Source organism: Pan troglodytes, chromosome 1 (genome assembly GCF_028858775.2).
Source record: "Pan troglodytes isolate AG18354 chromosome 1, NHGRI_mPanTro3-v2.0_pri, whole genome shotgun sequence".
Taxonomy (NCBI): domain Eukaryota; kingdom Metazoa; phylum Chordata; class Mammalia; order Primates; family Hominidae; genus Pan; species Pan troglodytes.
The window spans coordinates 136,976,079-136,999,122 of NC_072398.2; the positions used below are offsets into that span (position 1 = coordinate 136,976,079).

At 35.1% G+C, this 23,044-nt stretch overlaps 1 protein-coding gene across 7 annotated transcripts in view; it reads left to right on the forward strand.

Moving 5' to 3' along the window:
• ARHGAP29 (Rho GTPase activating protein 29) overlaps positions 1 to 23,044 on the forward strand; it is a 97,141-nt gene that overhangs the window by 43,707 nt on the left and 30,390 nt on the right. For all 7 annotated transcript variants that reach the window (XM_054668034.2, XM_009425690.5, XM_063799477.1 and 4 more), the window contains 12 exons: positions 445 to 509; positions 1,229 to 1,339; positions 1,441 to 1,521; positions 1,707 to 1,895; positions 2,583 to 2,720; positions 14,046 to 14,203; positions 14,776 to 14,912; positions 15,187 to 15,291; positions 17,532 to 17,630; positions 18,648 to 18,787; positions 19,069 to 19,257; positions 19,840 to 19,977. In XM_054668034.2, coding sequence (XP_054524009.1) covers positions 445 to 509; positions 1,229 to 1,339; positions 1,441 to 1,521; positions 1,707 to 1,895; positions 2,583 to 2,720; positions 14,046 to 14,203; positions 14,776 to 14,912; positions 15,187 to 15,291; positions 17,532 to 17,630; positions 18,648 to 18,787; positions 19,069 to 19,257; positions 19,840 to 19,977 — 1,550 coding nt within the window. The remainder of the gene's footprint in view (positions 1 to 444; positions 510 to 1,228; positions 1,340 to 1,440; positions 1,522 to 1,706; positions 1,896 to 2,582; positions 2,721 to 14,045; positions 14,204 to 14,775; positions 14,913 to 15,186; positions 15,292 to 17,531; positions 17,631 to 18,647; positions 18,788 to 19,068; positions 19,258 to 19,839; positions 19,978 to 23,044) is intronic.

The following is a 23,044-nucleotide window of genomic DNA, read 5'->3' on the forward strand; positions in this document are numbered from 1 at the left end:
ATCACCTGAATAGTCTTGTAGAGGGTCAGTACACAAGCCTAGGTCCTATCCTTCAGAGAGGTGAAATGGAGGCAAATATATTCTGAAAGAGTTTCCCAGTTGATTCTGATGAGCACTCACAATTAGGAAGTGCTGCATTAAGAGATGTACATGGTGGCTTATGCCTGTAATCCCAGCTATTCCTGAGGCTGAGGCTGGAAGATCACTTGAGCCTGGAAGATCACTTGAGCCTGGGAGTTCGAGACCAGCCTAGGCAACGTAGTGAGACCATGTCTCTTTTTTAAAAAAAAAAAAGGAAGAAAGAAGTATTGCTGTATTATATCTTGATACACACTAGTATTTGTGATCACTTCTTAATTGTGGAATTACTAAAAGTAATTTTAGAGTATACAGGGGGAAAAATAAATTGATTTTACCTTCTGATACCCTCTTTGAACTTTTCAGAATTGGAGTCCACTAGAAATATGGTCAAATTGGCAGAGGCAACTAGAACTAACATTGGAATTCAGGTAAGTGTTCTGTGAACTTCGGGGGTTCTATAATAAGAAACTACTCATGAACTCCCAATAATTTGCAAAATCAGAATATTTCAGTTAATATAGGAAAGCACTTAAATGCTGATCTTTTTATTGACAAAATTATTTTAAGTTTAGATGGATGTCCATTATGAAAAAATCTAGGAAATATGCTTTTTTTTTCGTCTTAAGACAGGGTCTCACTCTGTAACCCAGGCTGGAGTGCAGTGGCGTGATCTTGGCTTACTGCAGCCTCTGTCCCCTGAGGCTCAAGCGATCCTCCCACCGCAGCCTCCTGATGACCTGGGTCTATAGGTGCCCACCATGCCCTGGCTAATTTTTGCATGTTTTTGTAGAGATGGGGTTTCACCATGTTGCCTAGGCTGGTCTCAAACTCCTGAGCTCAAGTAATCCACCCACCTTGGCCTCCCAGAGTATTGGGATTATAGGCATGAGTCACTATTCCCAGCCAGAAATTTACAATTTTATACAAATACTGATTGTCTTGATAGCTACTACTTTTGCTAACCAGTTTTATGATTAATTATAATTAATTTTCTTCTATATTTTTCTCATAGTCATGTTTTTGACTAGTTATTTTTCTGGGGGCAAAGGTCTAAACTTAGTTTCCCTTTTTGAAGAAGGGTAGTGATGTGTTTGGAATTGTAGTGCCATTTCTATTGTAAAATTTACTTTTCAATTTTAAATTTTAGGAGTTCATGCCACTGCAGTCTCTGTTTACTAATGCTCTTCTTAATGATATAGAAAGCAGTCACCTTTTACAACAAACAATTGCAGCTCTCCAGGCTAACAAATTTGTGCAGGTAAAGATTAATTTATATGTATAATGCACTTTTATTTTTAAGCAATGGCATGCCATTAGAAAATTGCTTTTCTCTTTTTCCATTTTAAATACCTTTCACAGCCTCTACTTGGGAGGAAAAATGAAATGGAAAAACAAAGGAAAGAAATAAAAGAGCTTTGGAAACAGGAGCAAAATAAAATGGTTAGTATTAAAATGGAGTTTCATGTACCTGTTTGTGAACATTTAAAATAATCTGCAGTATATACTGACCTTCCTTGCTCTCATTTTTCTAAAATATTGTCTTAACTATCTTGCTGAATATGCCAAAGACGCTTGTTCAGTAGGATTTCTTTCATATTCTGTGTTTAATACTCTTTTCGGTGTAGCTTGAAGCAGAGAATGCTCTCAAAAAGGCAAAATTATTATGCATGCAACGTCAAGATGAATATGAGAAAGCGAAGTCTTCCATGTTTCGTGCAGAAGAGGAGCATCTGTCTTCAAGTGGCGGATTAGCAAAAAATCTCAACAAGCAACTAGAGAAAAAGCGAAGGTTGGAAGAGGAGGCTCTCCAAAAAGTAACAATCTTTTTCTTTTTTATTTGCAAGTTGAATTAGCGGTAATCTGCCAGGAGTTTGGTGTCAAAGTTCTGCGTCTGCCAAGACTGCCTGGAAAGGCGTGTTAAAACATGGCTAAGCCCATCCCCCAGAGTTTCTCATTCAGTAGGTCAACATTTTTTAACAGGCTCTCAGGTCGTGCTGATGCTGTTGGTGAGGATCCACATTTTGAGAACCACTATGCTGAGACCTGAATTTTGGAGTTTGTGAAAGAATGTCTTAGAGAAGGCAGTAGTTTATTTTACTTGACAAGAAAGTTCACCTTTTAGGCAAGTGTGTGTGTGTATGTGTACTAATTCAGGCACCTGATAGCAAGGATAGGCAAAAGCTTTGTATTATTGATGAAATGTAATTTTACGAACAAATTCTGTAAGATTATATGGAATATAGTAAATATAAATATAAAATGCTATTTCAAATAGAAGCAAATATTTTATAGACAGTGTACTAATTATAAATTGTACATGGCTGTCCATTAAAATCAAGTGCCTTTGAATCACTGACCAGAACAGATTAACTTTAGAAGTATTATTTTGAAAACAGAAGATTTCAGAATTTTCAGTTATTTCAACTTACCTTTACTATAGTAAATATTTGTTTAAAATATAAATTCTAGTGTTATTTTTTTTTTCTGTGATATTTGTGAAGGTAGAAGAAGCAAATGAACTTTACAAAGTTTGTGTGACAAATGTTGAAGAAAGAAGAAATGATCTAGAAAATACCAAAAGAGAAATTTTAGCACAACTCCGGACACTTGTTTTCCAGTGTGATCTTACCCTTAAAGCTGTAAGTAATTTCAATATTTTGAAGGCAAGAAGAAAAGACCATCAGGCAAGGCATGGTGGCTCACACCTGTAATCCCAGCACTTAGGGAGGCTGAGGTGGGAGGATCACTTGAGCCCAAAAGTTTGAGGTTATAGTGAGCTTCGATTATGATTACCCACTCTAGAGTGGGTGATCAAGAAAGAGAGAGAGAGAGAGAGAGAGAGAGAGAGAAGGAAGGAAAGAAGGGAGGGAGGAAAGAAGGGAGGGAGGAAGGAAGGGAGGGAGGGAAAAGAAAGAAAGAGAAGTCTCTATCTGCAGAAGGGGAAGGTATGCCTGATAAGTTACAATTCTTACGGGATTTAGATTCTGAGATTAATGAAATGTGTTGAGTTTGCAGATTGATTTTCAGTTTTTCATAGTGATATACAGTTTGAATTTCTTTTGATCTGCCTTTCCCCATGTTCTCTGGATTGATTATTTGTTTGGTTAAAATTGAAGTCTGAGACTTTAAAATTGCCTCTAAGCCACCAGTTTTCTTGGCTTTGCTGACATCATTGATTTGACCCTTGAAACTTCTGCCAGTGCTCTGAGATACATTCTTCAGAATTGGAGTAAATTAAATATTAAAATTGAACCAAATTATTTGGAGACAAAGCATTCTGTCCTGAAGTATTTTTATTTACTCTTTAAAATGTTTTTCGTAAAATTAATTACATGGAAAACCTTTTTCTCACGTATAGTCCACAAGTTTTAACAGTTACAAATTTGTGTAAGTACTGCCACAATCAGGATTCAGAACAATACTATCACTTAAAAATGATTCCTTCATGCTACTTATTTTGTAGTCCAACTCTGCCCACTCCTAACCCCTGGCAAGTACTGATCTGTTCTCTGCCTTATGAGTTTGGTCTTTTCCAGATTGTCATATAAGTGAAATCATATAGTATATAACCTTTTGACTGGTTTATTTTACTCAACATAATGCCTTTGAGATTCATCAGTGTTATGTATATATCAATAGTTTGTTTCTTTTTATTGCAGAATTCCATTGTATGACTGTACTACAGTGTTTATCCATTCACTAGTTGGACATTTGTGGTGTTTCCAGTTTGGGGTGATTATGAGTAGAGCCGCAGAATATTTTCTTATACATTCTTGTTGAACATAAGTTTTCTTGTTTCTCAAGTCAATACCAGGAGTGGGATTACTGGCTGGTGTGCTAAATGTGTAGTTACCTTTATAAGTAACTGCCAAACTGTTTTCCAGAGTGGCTATAATATTTTTCATTCTAACCAGCAGTGTATGAGAGTTTTGGTTGTTCTGTGTCCTTGACATGTATCAGTCATTGTTTTTAAATGTTAGCTGTTCCAACAGGTGTGTTATCTAATTGTGGTTTTAATTTGTGTTTCTAAAAATGATTAACAATATTGAGCATCTTTTCAAAGGCTTATTGACAATCTGTGTTTTAGCTATCTTAAAAATTGAGTTGTTTATTTTCTTATTGTTGAGCTTGCATATATTTTCTCTCATTCTGGAGCTTCTCTTTTTATTCTTTTAGCAGTGTCTTTTGGGGAGAAAGAGGTTTTAATTTTGTTGGAATCCAACTTATCAGTTTTTTCTTTTATGAGTCATGCTTTTGGTTATACCTAAGAGTGCTTTACCTAACCCAAGATCATAAAGATTCATCCTGTGATTTCTACTAAAATTTCAATAGTTTTACATATAGATATATGATCCGTTTGGGCTTAATTTTTGTGTAAGGTTTAAGGTCCAGGTTGAGGTTCATTTTTAGCATATGGATGTTATAATAAAATTATACCCACAGGATTTTACTTTATCGGAGTGACACAGAAAGGTCAGTGCCATTGAAAGAAAAACTTAGGATTTAAATTTCCCAAGAGAAGGGGACATGTCAATCCACACAGGGCCACAAGGGAATTACCAGGTTTGGCAAGCATAAGTAGGGATGAAAGAAAGCTAAGTAGAGTTTTTATTGGGGTTTCCTCAGGAAAGGCAAGGTAAACTGTTTAGGATTGGCTAGTATGAATTTCCATGGACTTTGGAGCATAGGGATGGTCTCCAGTTGTTTGGTACCTGGCCCTGGGGTGATTTAGGACAGAGAAAATAATTGGCTTTGTGTGTAAGAGTTAGAGAAGGAGGTGGCTGGATCTATAGACTTGAGACTTGTTGCTTTGCACATGAAAGCTGTGATCCTAGCTGTGCCCTTGGCTATCTCTAGGAATTAGCTAGCCCAGGGAGAGTCAGCCTCTCACTGGCCAGCATGCTTTTTAAGATGTCAAAACTGCATAAAATAGAGAAAATAAAAAACATGGTAAATGCAGATATCCACTTGTTTTGATACCATTTGTTGAAAACACTATGCCATTTTCGTTAAATTGCCTCTGCATCTTGGTAAAAATCAGTTGACCATATTTGTAGGTGTCTACTTGTTTTCTATTTTGTTGCACTGAAGTACTTGCTGTCTTTTTTTTTAATACTTTAAGTTCTAGGATACATGTGCACAACGTGCAGGTTTGTTACATAGGTATACATGTGCCATGTTGGTTTGCTGCAGCCATCAACTCATCATTTACATTAGGTGTTTCTCCTAATGCTATCCCTCCCCCAGTGCCCAGCCCCCCGACAGGCCCCGGTGTGTGATGTTCCCCACCCTGTGTCCAAGTGATTTCATTGTTCAGTTCCCACATATGATTGAGAACATGTGGTGTTTGGTTCTCGCTGTCCTTTTTATAAAGCCCCAGTGTCTTGATTATTTTTGCTTTGCAGCAAGTCTTAAAATCAGGTACACAGTGTGGGTCTTCCAGCTTTATTCTTTTATAGAATTGTTTGAGTATTTAAGGGTTCTTTGACCTTCCATAAAAATGTTAGAATCAGCTTGTCCATATCTCCAAAAAACTCTTGCCAACATTTTGGTTGGAATTGATATTAAATTTTAGATCAGACTGGGGAGCATTGACTGTATATGTAGCATCTTAGCAATATAAAGTTGCCAACACATGAACATATTATGTCTCTCCAACTACTTAGGTCTTTGATTAAGAAAAAAAAATCAGCATTTTGTAGTTTTCAACATACCTTTAATAAGTTGTGTTAGATTTAATCCTATATATGTATGTGTTTATTTGGGGGGGCTATTGTGAATGGTCTATATGTACACATAAGTGCATATGTATAGATTTCCTTTATTTAAAATTCCTATTGTTAATTGGTTTGGGGGGTTTTTTGTTTGTTTTTGTTTTTTGAGACAGGGTTTTACTCTGTCACTCAGGCTGGAGTGCAGTGGCGTGATCATAGCTCACTGCAGCCTCACCCTCCTGGGCTCAAGCAATCCTCAGCCTCCCAGGTAGCTAAGACTACACGTGCATGCCACCATGCCCAGCTAATTTTTGTATTTTTTTGTGGAGACTGGGTTTTGCCATGTTTGCCCAACCTGGTGTTGAATTCCTGGGCTCAAGGAATCCACCCACCTTGGCCCCCCAGAGTGCCAGGATTACAGGCGTGAGCCACCGTGGCTGGCTGTTTTAATTGTTAATATTTAGAAATATACTTGATATTTTGTGTGTTGGTTTTATATTTGGCAGCCTTGCTAAACTCACTCTTGTTTTGGGAGCTTTTTGTAGATCCTTTGGGATTCTCTACATAGAAAACTATGTTACCTGCAAATAGGGACAGTTTTATATCTTCCTTTCCAATCTGTATTCCTTTTATTTCTTTTTCTTATTGTCCTAACTAAGGCTTCTAGTACACTGTTAAACAGATGTGGTGAGAGAAGACATCCTGGCCTAATTGTCCATCTTAGGGGAAAAGCACTCAGTCTTTCATCATAAAATATGGTGATAGCTGTAGGTTCTTTGAAGGTGCCTTTTATCTGGTTAAGAAATTTCTTTTTTCTAGTTTGCTGAGAGTTTTAGCATAAATAAAGGTTAGATTTTATCAAATATTTTTCTGCATTATTTGATACATGTGGTTTTGTCTTTAGCCTGTAAATATGGTGGATTACGTTAATATATGAGTGTGGACCTAGCTTTGCATCCCTGGAATAAGCCCCTCTTGGTCATGAGGAATTGTTTTCTTTTATATATTGCTGGATTCAATTTGCTACTTTGTTGAGTATTTTTTCTTTTTCTCTCAGTGAAAGATTGATATGTCTAAAAAAATGTTTTTGTCTAGTTTTGAAAGTGTCAGGGTGATTCTGGCTGCATAAAATGAATTGGGAAGTGCTTCCTCCTATTTTGTTTTCTGGAAAAGATTGTTTCAAATTTGTGTTATTTCTTCTTTAAAAGTTTGATAACATTCCTCCAGTGAAAGTGTCTAGGCTTGGGATTTTCTCTTTTGGAAGATTTTTTTTACACTACATATTCAGTGTATTTTGATATAGGCCTATTCAAGTTAATTATTTCTTCTTAGGTGATTTTTGGTAGCTTGTGGCTTTCATGGAATTGGTCCTTTTTATCTAGGTTGTTGAATTATGTGCACAGTGTGTCTTGTAGCATTCTCTTACCTTTTAATGTCTCCGTGGGCTGTAGTAATAACCTCTCTTTCATTCCCGATACTGGTAATTTGCATCTTTTTTCTCTTTCTCTCTCATTGGTCAATCTGGCAAGAGGTTTATAAGTCTTATTATCTTTTTAAAAAAGAAATAGCATTTAGTTTCATCAGTTTTTCTTTTTCTTAATTTTACTGATTTCTGCATTTTATTCTTTATTTCTACTTTCTTTGGGTTTATTTTGCCTTTTTAAAAAAGTTTCTTAAAGCACAAGCTTATGTTGTTTATTGAGACCTTCCTGTGCTTTTCTGATACATTTAATTCTTTAAATTTTCCGCTCTAAGCATTGCTTATGTATATCCCACAAATTTTAAAATTTGTATTTTCATTTATATTCAGTTCAAAATATTTTCTAATTTCCCTTGAGACTTCATCTTTGATCTGTGGATAATGTAGAAGTCTGTTGTTTAATTTCCAAGTATTTGAGGATTTTCTGGATATCTTCCTGATACTGATTTTTAGTTTAATTCTATTATGGTGGGAGAAATACTGGTTATGATTACATTTCTCTTAAATTTGTTATGTAGTTTATTTTATGACCCGGGATGTGAGTCATAAACAAGCAGAAATCAGTAAAAAGAAATCAATAAAATTTAAAAAGAAAAACAGGGAAAAATCGAAACTAAAAGCTGTTTCTTTGAAAAGATCAGTGATGAATTTTCCACATGTACACTTGAAAAGCATGTGTGTTCTGTTGTTGACTGGAGTGTTTTATAAATATCAATTGGTTCCTGTTGTTTTAAGATGTAATTTATTTCTTCTGTATTCTTGATGATTTACCTTTGCTACTTTTATCGATTACTGAGAAAGGAGTTTTGAAGTCTCCAACATATTGTGTGTTTTTAGTTCTATCAGTTTTTGTTTTATGTATTTTGAAGCTCCGTTGCTTACACAGTAACAATTATTAATGATCTTGGTATATTGATCCTTTTATCCCTAGAAATGTGTCTCTTCTTATACTGATAAATTCCCTTGCTTTTTATTCTACTTTATTTAATACTGATATGTTATTCCAGTTTTCTTTTGATTATTTTGAGTGTAGCATATCTTTTATCATTCTTTTATTTTATCATATTTAAAGTGAGTTTCTTATATAGCATTATAGAGAGCATATACTTCTATTGTGATTTTTTTTTAAATCTATTTTGGCACTATCTTATAAGTGGAGTGTTTAGACCATTTATATTTAAGGTAAATATATGTTCAGATTTAGTTTTATCATTTTATTTCTTTTTTGTTTATGCCTTATGATATTTTCCTTAATCTATTTCCCTTTTGCTGCCTTCTTTTGGATGAATTGATAATTTTCTAGACATATATTTTAATTTGTCTACTGGGTTTTTTATTATGTATCTTCATATACCTTTTTTAAAAAATTGGTTGCACACATCTGTGTTATTAAGAAGCTATAGTAGCTCAGGTTATATTCCTAACTTTTAAATGTTTTCTGAAGAAAACATTGTGAAGGAAAAAATAGTGTGGATGCTCATAACACCTCCCCTGGCACCACTGTCATAAACTGAATATTGCTTGCAATGTCTTGGATTCACTGTCAATTGAATATTGGGTTGCCTGGCCCATGGGTCCAATCACCAGAATGGTTTTTTTCCCCTTTGTTCTTATAAAATGAGAGAAAAGTTTAATAAATGAACCAAAACTGAGATTTTGTTTGGTAGAACTCTTTCCCTTCCCTTCTCTTGTTCTAATGACTACAGTGTCTTTTTCAAGAGAATATAGCAGTTACAAAACCACTCCTGGCCAGCTTCCAGTTAGGAAATTCAATTTTTATCTTTTTATATAACCCGAGAAAATCTCCCTCTAATTATCATTTAGAAACTTGCATTTCCTTGATAACCACAATGGTTGCATGTAGACTTCTATTATTACTTTTTACTTTTGTCTACATTTACTCTCAGTGAAGCTAAATGTAAAACTACATCGCTTGACCAATGAAAAAATGTGTTTGATTGTTTATGTCATATAGAGTCAACCAGTTAAGCAGCATATATCAAAACATAATGGTTTTTGAGATCATTTAACATTGTAAATTCTCATTAGAACCTCACAATCTTGGTTGAATCTTTGGTTTTTATCTGTTTAAGACTTGGTTGAACTGAGTTGCTATGGACTGCTTATGACCCCCTGCAAAATTAGCATGTTGAGTTCCTAATCCCCAGTGTGATGATGTGATGATATTTGGAGGGTGGGGCTTTTGGGAGGTGACTAGGTGGAGCCCTCATGACCCTTCCCCTTCTATCATGTGAGGACACAGAGAGAAAAGAACAGTCTACGCATCAGGAATTGAGGCCCACACCAGACCCTGAATCTGATAGTGCCTTGGTCTTGATCTCTCAATCTCTACAACTGTGAGAAATAAATCTTTGTTAAGTCACTCTGTAGTATTTTTGTTGTAGCAGCCTGATGTGACTAAGAACATACAGATGTAGTAGTACATATATGGATTCTGTCATATATGAAAATGGATATTGTGTCATTAAGATACAAAATAAGCATTCTGGTAAAAAAAAAAATTATCTCTTTCATGGAACAGAAATAGAAGTTCTGAGATTACTAGTTACCTGAAAGTGTAGTAATGAACTGTGAAAAACTGTTGAAGAAGCCGAGCATTTAATGTGGCTACCAGAGTTATATGAAAATGCTAGATGCATTAAAACATGTACTAGGACAATTCAGCCTAAAATAGATTATTCTATAAATAGCCAAGTTTAAAAAAAATGGTTGCACATTTATCTATATTTATACATACACTTAATTTTTTTACAGTCTACTTAGAACTAGTTTTTTACCACTTCAAGTGGAACACAGAAGCATCACCACCGTAGAAGTTCCTTTACCTAATCTGGGTTGTATTTGATATATGTAAATTACATCCATATACGTTGAAAACCTCACCAGACTCTCATAATTTTTGCTTTTAAAAGTCATACATATTATAAAGAGGTTAAGAGGAAAAAAGTAGTCTATTATTTACTATTTCTATTCATTCTTCTTGCATTCTAGTGGTTCCATCTTTCCTCTGGTAACACTTTGTCTACAGAACTTCCTTTACCACTATTTTATAGCAGGTCTGCTGGTAATGGATTCACGTGGTTGTGTTTCATATGAGAATGTCTTTATTTCGTCTTCATTTCTGAAGGACACCTTCACTGGATATAGAATTCTAAATACAGAAATCAGTTCTTTCACTGCTTTAAAAATATTGTTCCACTGCCTTATGGCATCCGTAGTTTCTCATGAGATACCAGTAATCATATGAATTATCATTCCCCAGTTGTGGCATGTGTTTTTCTTTGGCTGTTTTTGTGGGATTTTTTTTGTCTTTGGATTTTATCTGTTTAAGACGTATCTAGACCTGGTTTTTGCTGTTTTTCCTGTTTTGGATTGGTTGAACTTCTTGAATCTACAAGTTTGACTCTTGAAAAATTTGAGAAGTTTTCAACTATTGTTTCTTCAATTTTTTTTTTTTTTTTTGGTAGTATTCTTTTTCCTCTTTCTCTGACAGGCAGTGACTCAAACACTAGAGCTTTTGTTAATCTTCCGCAGTTCTGGAGGTCCTCTGTTTTTTCCCCAAAGCTTTTTCCTCTTGGTTGTTTATAGTGTTCTGTTGATCTGTCTTCAAGTTCACAGTCTCTTTTCCTTTGGTTATCCCCATTCTCCCATACAGTTCATCCAGTAAATTTTTTGTTCTGGATATTTTATTTTTCAGCAATAAATTTTCCTTTTGTTTCTTTATATCTTACATTTCTTTGCTGAGACTTCTTCTGTTTTTCCATGTTTCAAGATTGTTTGCTCTACTTTTTTGAAACCTTTGTAATAGTTGTTGTAGAGTTTTCATCTAATCGTCCCAAATCTGAACTGTATCAGGGTTGGTGTCTTTTTATTGTCTTTTGTCTTGCGAGTTGTTGAGATTTTCCTGGTTCTTTGTATGACAAGTAATTTTGAATGATATCCTAGATATTTTCATCATTACTTTATTGACTCTGGGTCCTGTTTATAACCTATATTGAGCATTAATTTTTTTTTTCAATTTTAGCAGCCATTTGATACGGTTAGGTTCATTTTCCAGCTTCTGCGTGACTCCCTTCCTAATCGTCTGGCTGGGGGCTTAGGTCTGCCTATTCTGCTCTTCTCCAGGGCCAAGTGTGGGGAGGATAAAGAGAAAAAAGTAACAGAAATTTCAGACCCCTCTCACTCTAGACTACAGTTCATCTGGTCATAAACAAGGATTTCCATCAGAGTTTTGGCATCTCTTCAGCTGCTACTGCCATCATTGCTGCTCCCATAGGATTGTGTCTTAGGGATTTGGACTTGCTTGGGGTCTGGGGCAGGAGAGAAAATAAATATACAAAAGAAACCAGGGAGTTTTCTTCTACTGTTTTAGTTTCATCTCCCATCACCCCTCCCCGCTTTTGTTCCTTGGGCCAGAAAGGACCTCTCTTGGAGCTCCTTCTGTCTGCACTCAGTTTGTACTTTGGGAATTGGAGAATTGGGTAGGAGCTGAGCATGGGCTGGAAAAGAGGGCAAGAGTAGACCTATCACTGGATTGGTCATACCTTGAATTGTAGTTTATTTCTATTTACTTTTCAGAGTCTTGATTTGTGCATTCTGTTCAGATTTTTAGGTGAATTCAGTGGGAGACGGGGGAAGTTAGCTTACTGCATCTGAACCAGAAAACTTCCTTAAAATGTTTTTGAGTGTTTAATATTGTATCTCATTTATTTTCCAAATTTTGATTAATTAATATATTATTTACTTAAAGAATCATGAAAGGATTTAAAAGAATTATAAAATCCAGGATTTGAAATTACCTTAGAAGTCATTTAGGCCATTTACTTTTGACAAATTCTCTTCACCTCAAACAATAGCTAATAATAGCTGAGATTGACTACGTACCTGCCAGTGTATTAAGCTCATGGTCTACATTAATTCATTTAATTCTCACAAAAATCCTATCAAGTTTTTAGCTCCATTTTACTGATGAGAAAACTAAAGTTTAGAAAGCCTTCTCAAGATGCGGTCCTTGGACCAGTCATATTGCCATTACTTTGAGAGCCTATGAGGAATGCAGAATCTTGGGTTTCAACACAGATCCTTAGAACCATAATCTACATTTGGACAAGATCCCCAAGGTGATTCATTTGCACATTAACTTTTTCAGTGCACTGGTTTAAATAAATTATAAATAACTTGATGAAGGTCACCTAGCGTGCAAGTTACCTTTAGGATCAAGAGAGTAAGCAGTTTACCTTTAGCTGGAGAATGCTCTAACATAGCCAGTTGCTAGAATTAAACTGTACCTTATGCGGTTTGAATTTTCTTTGTTTCTTGAAGAAGTTAGGGCACAAATAAGCTATTTATTCTGTTATCTGTACTTTTCAAATACTATTTATGCAGAGTCAAGTATCCTTAGGGAATGCCTGTCTACATTGAAAAGGACTTAGAGGCTAATTATCCTATCATCTGGTATATCAAGAGAGATGAAGAGGAAACATGGCAGTCTTTGAAATAACATTAAGCTAATCGAAATTTAGCATTTATTCAGATTGCTACCCTTAAATACCTTCCCCACAAAGAAGCCAGAGTGTCATTTTAAAGAATAAATCAGATCATGTTACAGCTTTGTGTAAAATGCTCCACCAGCTTCCTGTTGCACTTAAATTCAGACACCTTGCCATAGTTTAGATGACTACTTCTTTTTTTAGCTTTATCTTAAACCAGAGCTCCAGCTCTTTCCATATACTTCAACCATATTGACCTTTCATCTCTTTCTTGAGCATGACAAGCTCTTTCGCATTCACATTTGCACTACCTCCTCCTTTCATTTGGATTGATCTCCATGAAGCTTTTCTTACATCGGCTCGCAGTTCAAATGTTACCTCCTCAGAGAAGCCTTCCCTAATTTACCATGTTGGAAATACCCTTTCACAAACACGTACCTGGTCATACTGCATAATTTGACATTCTTATATAGTATTTATAACATTTTTCAGTACCAGAAAGTATTTTATTTACGTAATTTGTTACTTCTCTCGCGTACCACCCTCAGGAGAACGTAAAGGTCCATGAGGGTCAGTATCTCATCGGTTTGCTGTAATACACCCAAAGCCTAGGTTTTTGTGAACATCAAATTAGTGTATTCATGTAAGACTCTGAGAATGGGTCTGGCATATTGTACACACTTGTCAGCTGCTGCTATTGTTGTTAGTACAAGTGATGATAGTGATAATATATTTAGGCATTTGTGAAACTCAATGGAATAATTTATTTTGAATAAATTCAAGGTAATATCTAATTATTAGAACTGAGTACTGTAGTTAAGCATTTCTATTTTTATAGGATTGAAAAAGTGAAAATAGTCTAAATAATAGTTCTTTGATTGGAAGTGTTTTCCCCATGTTTTTCTCTTAGGCAGTTGTGATCAGACCATCAGGATATAGAGATGAGGATCCTCAGAAACACATCCATCTCCTAAAATTATGAACCACTTGGGGCATGGAGTTTTTGCAGTCACTTTTGAATTTTTCAGCTAAAAGCCAGTTTTGCTGGAAATGATTGCTCCTAGATATTAGATTCAAACTGCTTTTCTCCCTAATCTAGACTTATGCAAAATCAGGCATCATAGTATGTTCAGAGTGATATTCAGTGTTGTGTGCTTCACTGTATGGCATTTTTATTGGTGCAGTCATTGAAATAAATGTATGTTTATATAGCATTCTGTATATCATGAGTTACTCTGCCTTTTGTCTCTGGGTCCATAGGTAACAGTTAACCTCTTCCACATGCAGCATCTGCAGGCTGCTTCCCTTGCAGACAGTTTACAGTCTCTCTGTGATAGTGCCAAACTCTATGACCCAGGCCAAGAGTACAGTGAATTTGTCAAGGCCACAAATTCAACTGAAGAAGAAAAAGTTGATGGGTGAGAATTAATGTACAGACAAAATTATTTCAAAATATAAAACACTTAGTTGTTAAGTTTCTATCTAGTACAAGGAGGAGACTTTTCTAACTGACAAAATTAAAAATTTTCTGAGTTCTTTAAATATTATTTTATGGTATCAAAGTAGATATATTTAAAGAATAGATGTAATTCACTAACAGTAAGACTTTCCATTTTGACACAGACTTCTTTTATTTAAGAATTAAAAATCCTTTGGGAATGGCATATGATGGCCATACATGTTTTGAAGGTCGACAAAATTTAACCTATGTTTTTCACAGAGGTCATGTTAGAAAAGTTTAACCATGACATGAATTAACTATACTTTTGCTATTCACTTCCCATGTTTTCACTGTGATAAGGACAAATAATTAAAAAGTATTTACATCTCCTATAAGAAGCTGAACCATGAGTGTGGTTTGTTTTTAATATTTAGTTTAATTCTTCTATGATTGTTAAATTAATAGATTTTTCTAAACATAGAATGAAATAGACTGATTATTATTCTTTGGAGTGTTGAGTTTTGTTTTTTGTCATTTTTGTTGTTTCAGAAATGTAAATAAACATTTAAATAGTTCCCAACCTTCAGGATTTGGACCTGCCAACTCTTTAGAGGATGTTGTACGCCTTCCTGACAGTTCTAATAAAATTGAAGAGGACAGATGCTCTAACAGTGCAGATATAACAGGTAGTTTTCCACCCTAAAGAGAGTGCTAATTTATAAAAGGTCAGATTGTTCGAATGTGATTGTTAAATTAATTGGTGCTCTGGAATTTAAAAATCAGGCCTTAGTTTGTAAGTTTATGAGATCTTATTCACAGTTGTTACCATGGTGCCTGTCTTAACGTTGATAACTGGTTATTGTTAAAGAAATTTGAATTGTCTCACTTGATAGAATGTCAGTATTTTACCTTATGAAATCCATCTGTAGCCAAGTTTTGACTTTATTCTTTTTATTAAAGGTCCTTCCTTTATAAGATCATGGACATTTGGGATGTTTAGTGATTCTGAGAGCACTGGAGGGAGCAGCGAATCTAGATCTCTGGATTCAGAATCTATAAGTCCAGGTACATCTATATTTAAGTCTGGCAATGAAAACTCATTGAAAGATCAGTCCTTTTTTAGGTATTTTTTAACTACCTTGTTTTTATAGTGAACTTTCACACATAATAGAGAGTAAAGTGTACAATTTAAAAAATAGTTTTTAAAAACCCCTCATATATTCGCCACCCAGCCTAAGAAATAGATGATTATCAGTATATTAGAAGCGCCCTGTGTACACCTCCTTGGTAACATTGCCCTGTCTCCCACCAGAATAAACCATTATCCTGAAATGTTTTAAAAACATTCTCTAGCTATTTTAAATGTTTCTAGTACCTATACCTGGTGAAGTTTTGCTCTCTTCTGAATGTTATACAAATTGAATTACGCTATTGTGATTTCATTTATGTGTTTTTTTTTTAAGATCTATGTGAATGTAGGTAGCCACCTTTATTTTCACTGCTGTATATTCTGTGAATATAATTATCATATTTTGGATTGTTTGGTACTTAATTGCTATAGTAAACAATGTTATTTTGGTATTTCTGTGCCTGCAATTACTTATTCTTGTTAATTTTTTACAAATGTGCTTTAAAATACTTTAATATAGATTATCTCATGATCCCCAGAGAGAAATAGAGTAAGCGATTTGAATTCTCCCTTAGTGGCTTCTAAGAGAGTAACTTGCCTAGGTTATACAGCTAGCGGGAGACGAAGGTAGCAGTTGAACCCATGAGATTCTTACATCCAACATTCTTTCTTTACACCTCTACCAAAGACTGCTTCAGGCCCATTCTTTCTGGCAACGTTTCTTTCTTCTAGAATCTTAATAGATTACAGGATTTAAGCCATCTCAGATTCCAAGGCCTTTTTCTTCTTTTACATATTGCAGAAGTTGTACTCATTTAGATAAATCTCTTATATTTAAATTTAGGAAACTATTTTCACACAGCACTGGGTTCTTAGGCTGATTATCACCTGCCACTTTGCTGCCTTCTTTAGAACTAGCACAGTTCAAGGAACATTCTGGAAATGTGAGCCTAATATTGAGCTCAATATTTGTAATTAGCTTTGTAACAACAAACTGGTTCTAGGTAGCTCCAGAAATTATGACCCAATCTAGAGCAAGCCCCAAATTATTTAGGATCCCATAAGACTTCATGTGGTAAAGGCAAAATTTTAGAAACCACATCACCTGATAAATGGGTGAAAACCTGGGAATGCCTTGCCTGGGAAAAAGGAAAATTGGAGACCTGTCAGCTGTCTTCAAATACTGGAAGTGACAAGGGATTAAAGTTAGAGTGCTTGTTTCCTCCATTTGGGAAAAATATGACCAAGGCTGGGATTTATAGGGAGGCAGATTTCTGTTCAGTAATATAAGAAATGCATTTTACAATTAGAATAGTTATAAAATGGAGCAATACAACCTTGTGATTTATCAGTCATTGGGGGCACATTCAAAGTGAAAACTAGATAGCTACCTTTAAGCATATTGTGAAGAAAAATCCTTTGGTGAAGAGGATGTTCTTTAAAATCATTTGTAAAGGCGTTTCTAACTCTGAATTTGAAACGTTTAAGGCCTTACGTTAAGGTGAATTCTTCCACTTAGATATAGGCCTGTGCAGAGGGAGTAAATAAACCTCATTCCCAGTTGAGCTGCTTCCAAACATGCTTTGATACATATGGCAGTGTCCTTTGCTGACATAGCTTGTATCCTGTGGTCTCAGCTCCCTGCCAGTATCACTGGGCTGTTGTTCCTGGTTCCCAGTCGGCAGTCTTGTCAGTAACATAAATGTGATGTTACTGTTGGGTTGTTATATTCAAAGATTTTTGTATGTAGTAGAAAGCTTTTGGTTTAATTGTATACATTTATAACTTAATTCAGCAAACATTTAATGACAACTTTACTGTTGTGCCAGCTACTCTGTCACATATTAGGTATTAGATATGAATGGAAAATATCAGCTATACTTGTGGAGTTTACAATCTCTAATACTTACCATCAGAAGTTGGCAGTAAAGTGTTATTGGACTACATGAGCCTCAGTTTTAAATTTGTTTGGGAAAGTCAGATTTGGTTAAATTTCTTTTTGTTCCCAGGAATGAGTATCAAAATTCCCTGTTACCCAGAGTATGAGAATAGAAGCAAATTTTTACATTGAAGCTAATAAAATAGTATGACGTGTTATTTCAAAAGTGGCGTCATTTCCTATTTCAAAGATTCTACAATGAATGGTCAGGTAATTGTATCCACAATTTTCTTCTAGGAGACTTTCATCGAAAACTTCCACGAACACCATCCAGTGGAACTATGTCCTCTGCAGATGATCTAGATGAAAGAGAGCCACCTTCCCCTTCAGAAACTGGTATTGTATTTACCTGAATTAAGTCCCACTAAACCAGCTCAATCAGTAGCACTGCATGATATTAGATAAATAGTACAATTTTAAAGAATCAATACTTTTTTGTGTATTAAACAAAAAAAATTCACCATGACTTAAATATATCCCAACAATTATATATAAGTATGGGTTGATAATGTATTAATCAAATGTTACAAATACAAATATAAGAATAGGCAGCAAAACTACTGGATGTAAAATGTATTGGCATGGTGCTAAAATAACAGGCTAGATATTGTGCATTTTCATAAACCTAATACTGTGACTTAGTGTTAAAAGGGTTGTGGTGCATAAGAAATTCTAAAAAGCTCCTTCAAAAGAAACAATGCAAGAAAACTAAGTAAGTGTACTTCTTGAGGACAAGGAAGTTGTGGATGTTGAAGGATAAAGTTAAATCAGTTACCTTAACGACTTGAATTAGATTCATATAAATTCATTTTGTGTTTAATGCCTACAGATACCTGGTTTGGCATCATTTCCTAAATTAATGGAATATGTGACCTCCAGTATAATATTAATATGTAATTAGCTAATATTAACTATAATTTTATAGTGAATTAAGGATAGCTTTATCTGTAATGCAGATAATGCTCACACTCTAACCTCATACAGCTATTTTTCTTTGTTTAGAGGGGCTTTTTCTAATGCCACCTATGAACACACTTCCCAGCTCTATGAAAGAGCATATTAATAACAGTGTAAATATGCTGATTCTGAAAACGTTATGTCATGTTATTATTCATAGCAGTGACTTGGTGACGATTTTTACTCATAGCTAAAATGTTTGATAAATGTGCCTTTTAAGAGATCTATAAATTAGACCTATAAATTGGATGCTAAGCAGCTATTTTGATATTAGAGATTCAAAGCTTTTTATAATATATGAATGATTATAGGGTTTAAAGATTATTCAAAATATGATATCACATGGTATAATTTTTCTATCATTTTACAATTTTTGTAAACTATTTCTCTTGCAAGGACCCAATTCCCTTGGAACATTTAAGAAAACATTGATGTCAAAGGCAGCTCTCACACACAAGTTTCGCAAATTGAGATCCCCCACGAAATGTAGGGATTGTGAAGGCATTGTAGTGTTCCAAGGTGTTGAATGTGAAGAGGTAAGATCTTTGTGGAATTGTGTTGACCCTTCTATGCTTTTTGTTTTATACTTTTTTGTTTTTAATTTTACTTTTTAGGATCTTTTGCAAATATATGTTTAATAAATTGTACTACAGTACACCTTCTATAATTTTATATTTTATTTTGTTGTTAAATCTGTTTCAAATAGCGCAAGTAATACCTCTTAAACTCATTTTTGTTGTGTTACCTTCCACCTGCAGTTTGCCCAGTTGTGAATAGTTTTAAGGTTAACCAGTTTCAAACTATCATTTTCTTGTAGTGTCTCCTTGTTTGTCATCGAAAGTGTTTGGAAAATTTAGTCATTATTTGTGGTCATCAGAAACTTCCAGGAAAAATACACTTATTTGGAGCAGAATTCACACAAGTTGCAAAAAAGGAACCAGATGGTATCCCTTTTATACTCAAAATATGTGCCTCAGAGATTGAAAATAGAGCTTTGTGTCTACAGGTACATTATAACTCTTAAAATTTTAAAAAGCATAAATGCCTGTGTAACCTATTCTAATGAAAAGGAGACTTTAAAGGAAAATAATGCTCAGGGTTTTTTTTTGTTTTGTTCTGTTTCTGAGACACGGTCTCACTCTGTTGCCCAGGCTGGAGTACAGTGGCATGATCACTGCTCACTGCAGCCTTGACCTCCCAGGCTCAAGCAACCCTCCCACTTCAGCCTCCTGAGTAGCTGGGACCACAGGCACGCGCTACCACGCCTGGCTAATTAAAAAAAAAATTTTTTTTTTCTGTAGAGATGTGGTCTCCTTATGTTGCCCAGGCTGGTCTTGAACTCTAGGCTCAGGTGATCTTCCCGCCTCCACCTCCCAGGCACCTGGCCAATGAACAGTCTTTAATAACTAAATTTTTTCAGATTTCTATAGGAAATGTTACTTCATTTGGCCTTGAATAGTTTTTTCTAAAATAATAATAAAATTTGAAATAGAGTGAAAAGATTGAAAATCAAATATATGTAGATATCTGCATTTAGCCATTTGTACTAAAGAAGAATTTTGCAAAATTTTTTTCTTTTCTGTTGAAGGGAATTTATCGTGTGTGTGGAAACAAAATAAAAACTGAAAAACTGTGTCAAGCTTTGGAAAATGGAATGCACTTGGTAGATATTTCAGAATTTAGTTCACATGATATCTGTGACGTCTTGAAATTATACCTTCGGCAGGTAAAAATTTTTACCCTTGAAACCCACCATTAAATTAAAAACAGCAAAAATATGATTTGTATTTTGCTGATAACATTTGCTACACATGTTTTTTCATTGGCATAGACGGTATGGGTATCTTGCTAATTATTAGTGCATAGGTCAGAGTATATGAAATACATGTACAATTTAAAGAAAAATAAAAACAAACTCATCTCCCATCACCCACCTTAAGAAAATAGAATATTACCGTACCTTATAAAAAACCCCCATGTTCCTCTTCCAAGTTACATCCCCCTAACTCCACCAAGGAGGTCTTTAATAATCATAACTCTCTCTCTTCTCTTAATAGTTTTAATACTTGCTATTTATTCCTAAACAATGTATTGTTAAGCTTTGGAAAATTGACTTGAAAGCATAAATCTAGCTGTGTAAGGAAATCCCAGTATCCACACAGTTATATGAAGTAAGTAAAACAGTGTCTGGATCGTAGGCTGGCTTTGCCTTCGTTGATATTTTAAAATAGCCACTGTGATAGGTTAGTGGCCAAGATGATGAATGAGTCCTGGGAACATGTAATGTACTACATTTGGAACACCTGGAAGGACTGTCCTATAAGCTGGGTACTGCACATTCTAGCAGGAATATGGTCAGGGAGTAGACTGCTCTTTTTTTTTTCTCACTGTTAAACCTGTAGTTTGCAGGAGTAGGTCCAAAGACCTACTCAGTGGGATGAAATAAATGGCTCTAGTAGCATCAAGCAGCAGCTTATGGAGGGATTGCAAGAACTTAATCAGCACATTGTCATGAGACACGTACAAAAAAAGACCTGAGCCAAGCTTAGCTGCTATTCTGTCCTCGGGTGAAAATGAAGAGATAATGTCAGAGAGAATAGTGATGATAGTCCTCAACATATCAATCTCTGCAGTTCTGTTGCTTCCAGCAGGATCCTTTTTAAAAAAAAAAAATTTTTTTTAATTGACATATAACTGTACATATTTATAGAGTACACAGTGATGTTTTGATACATATAATGCGTAATGATCAGATCAGGGTAATTAGCCCATTCATCATCTCAAGCATCATTTCTTTGTGTTGGGAACATTCATTACCCTCCTTTTAGTTATTTGAAAGTATGTAATATATTATTGTTAACTACAGTCATCTTACAGTGGTATAAAACACCAGAACTTACTCCTCCTTATCTAGCTATAATTTTGTACTGGATTTTTAAAAATATGGTAACTAGCTGCCATCCTGGGGTATCTCTTTTCCACCTTCTCCTCTTTTATGAAGAAATGCCTGTCATGTCTTCCCTGTTTTGTTTTGTTTTGTTTTGTTTTATTCTCCTGTTTTGGTCATGCCCATACTTGAGCAAGGTAGAATAGGAGTGAATATTTAAAACCTTATTTATCCACGAATGTCTTTATATTCTACTCTCTTGAATGGAAATGTCATAAGTGTTGATAGTGTGGATGGTTCTAATATTTTGGACTGAAAATTATTTTTCTTCAGAAATTCAAAGGTGTTTTTTTGTTCTCTTTGAAGCCTGAAATCCTTCTCATTTCTAACTCCTTGTATGTGGCCTATGATTTTGTCTCTGAAAGCTTGTGGAATCTTCTTTTTTTCCCATTATCCTAAAATTTTATAAGTATGTGTTTCGATGTGGGTGTATTTTATCCACTATTCAGGGCACTCCATAAGCGCTGCCAATCCTGGTTAGTCCTTTAGTTTTTGGAACTTCCCATTTTGCTGCTCATTTCCTCCCCTTTATTTTCTCTGTGCTTTCCATCTGGAACTCTTATTTGGATACTTGACAACCTGGACAGGTTCTCTAGTTCCCTTATCTTTTCTCTATCATTCATTTCTTTTTTTTTGTTTTGTTTTCTTACAACACTTTCTAAGAGATTTCCTCAGCTTTATCTTTCTTCCTTGCTATTAACTATTTCATTCCTGGTATCATGTTTCAATTCCCCAGAATTGTAGTTTTTGTTCTTTTTGCAGCTTTCTTCCTTTTTTAATGACTGCCATATCTGAGGATATTTATAATTTTTTTTTAAGGATTCTTGGCTTATTCTCTAGCCTTGTCCAATAGAAATATAATGTGAGCCACATATACAGTATTAAATTTTCTAGTAGCCACATAAATATAAACAGGTGAAATTAGTTTAATATTTTACTTAAACTGAAAATATCATTTGAACATTTAATCAGTATTTTTAAATTATTAATGAAATAATTTTACCTTTTTTTGTTACTGAGTCTTTGAAATCTGCTATGTTTTGTTCATTTAAAGTACATCTGAGTTTAGACCAGCCACATTTCCAGTGCTCAGTAGCCACATGTGGCTTGTGGCCACCATATTAATAGCACAGTCCTAGACCTTTATGTTGTTGTTGTTGTTGTTGTTTTCTACTCATTTTGATTTCCGTCTCCATGACTGTCTGCTTAAAATGAAAGAGTTGAAAACTGAATCTCTTTTGAAGCTCTTGAACACAAGAAGTCTTCGAAGACCTTGAGCTTTATAGTAGGGTGATCTAGGTGGGCTGTTTGGGAAACACTTGATGCCTCTATCTCTATAGGTTTCTGTTCTTGGGGTAGTCTGATACTCCAGAGAAGGGTCTTTCCTTGCCTAGAGTGTGGTACCAGTCCTGTAAGAGCCAAGTAGGCTAAGAAGGCCTCAGGATCTCTACATTTAGAATGGCATGTGCAGTCCACTAAATCCCCATTTTCAGATAGTTGCCCGTCTGTCCTTTGTGTTTGACATTGCCCATCCAGAGACTCTCTGTTTTATACTGCCCGGAGAAGAAACCTTGAGACTTCTCGGGAAGAGGCTGCTCAGAAGCGTAAAGTGGCAACAGGGATCTACAGATCTAAGCCTTCTCAGATAGCTCCAGCAGAATCAGAAGACCTAGTGCTGACAGTCCCTGAGTCTCCTTAGGATTCTGTCAGTCATGTTGGTTCACAGTTTGAGATTTCAGCTTTATCAGAGCTGCTAAGTCAGTACTTGTTCATTTGCTCTTCAACTCTTCAGCTTATGAAGTAATGCTTTTGTCTCCTCTCCTATTCTCTCAGTCCTGTGGGCTTA